Source organism: Lagopus leucura, unplaced genomic scaffold, assembly GCF_019238085.1.
Source record: "Lagopus leucura isolate 7727_CA_CO unplaced genomic scaffold, USGS_WTPT01 35402-0_obj-0_obj, whole genome shotgun sequence".
In the NCBI taxonomy this organism is placed as follows: Eukaryota; Metazoa; Chordata; class Aves; order Galliformes; family Phasianidae; genus Lagopus; species Lagopus leucura.
Window position 1 is genome coordinate 3,425 of NW_024967539.1, and position 1,410 is coordinate 4,834.

Genomic DNA, 1,410 nt, shown 5'->3' on the forward strand with positions numbered 1-1,410 from the left:
ACATGAGGACATGAGGGACACAGGGACATGGGGACGTGGGGACATGGGGACACAGGTAGTGGAGATGTGGGAACATGAGGACATGAGCGGCATGGGGACATGGGGACATGTGACACAGACACACGGGGACATGGGGACACGGAGACACACGGGCACACGGGGCCGAGCCGCTGGCGGCGCCGGCAGCAGCGCCGTACCCGGTCAGACATGAGGGTGGCGGCGGCGCGGCCGATCTCCCGGTAGCTCAGGCGGGGGCTGTCGGGTCCCAGCAGCGTCAGCACGAAGCGCACCGGGAGCGGCGCCGCCAGAACCGCGTCCAGCGGCACCGCCGAGCGGAGCCGAACCAGAGCCAGAGTGGGCTGCTCCAGGAACGCGGCGCAGCCTGCGGGGAACGGGGGGTGAGGGGGGGCGGGTGGGGGTGGAGGGGCGCGGAGATGGGATATGGGGTGGGATGTAGGGGCGTTGGGACCGGGGGGGAGGGGCAAGGGGGGGTGAGGTGTGGGGATATGGGGTACGGGGATAAAGGGATATGAGGGATGGGGATACAGGGATATGGGGTATGGGGATATATGGGGGTACAGGGATATTGGAATGGGGACACAGGGATATGGGGAACGGGAATACAGGGATAGTGGGTATAGGGATACAGGGATATGGGGAATGGAGGTACAGGGATATGGAGGATGGGGGTACAGGGGTATGGGGTATGGGGATATATGGGGATACAGGGATATTGGGAATTGGGGATACGGGGATATAGGGAATGGGGGCACAGGGATATTGGGAATGGGGGTACAGGGATATGGAGTATGGGGATACGGGGATATGGGGAATTGGGGGTATTGGGAAGGGAGGGTGTAAAGGTATTGGGATGTGGGGGCATAGGGACATTGGGAATGAGAAATAGGGATATAGGGAAACGATGGGGATATGGGGATGTGGGAAATGGGATGTAGGGGTGTTGGGAAGCAGGGGGTGTAGGGACATTGGGATGTGAGGGTGTAGGAACGTTGGGAAATGAGATATAGGGGCATTGGGGTATGGGAATAGAGGGGCATTGGGAAGTGAAGGTGTAGGGAAGTGGGGGTATAGGGACACTGGGAAATGAGAAATAGGGATATAGGGAAATGATGGGGATATGGGGATGTGGGAAATGGGACGTAGGGTGTGGGGAAGGGGGGTGGAGGGACATTGGGATGTGAGGGCGTAGGGACATTGGGGAGTATAGGGATGGGGGAAATGGAATATAGGGACATTGGGGTGTGAGGGATATAAGGACACGGGGAAATGGGGCTGTAGGGACGTTGGGAAGTGGGACGTAGGGACATGAGAAGTGGAGCTGCAGGGATGCAGTGATGTGGCACAGGGAACAGACGCAGGGACACAGAATGGGACTGGGGGGGGGGGGGG

At 59.6% G+C, this 1,410-nt stretch overlaps 1 protein-coding gene across 1 annotated transcript in view; it reads right to left on the bottom strand.

Moving 5' to 3' along the window:
* LOC122193186 (band 3 anion transport protein-like) overlaps nucleotides 1-1,410 on the bottom strand; it is a gene marked incomplete at both ends in the record, with an annotated part of 7,965 nt that overhangs the window by 3,107 nt on the left and 3,448 nt on the right. The window contains one exon of the mRNA XM_042893912.1: nucleotides 198-382. Coding sequence (XP_042749846.1) covers nucleotides 198-382 — 185 coding nt within the window. The remainder of the gene's footprint in view (nucleotides 1-197; nucleotides 383-1,410) is intronic.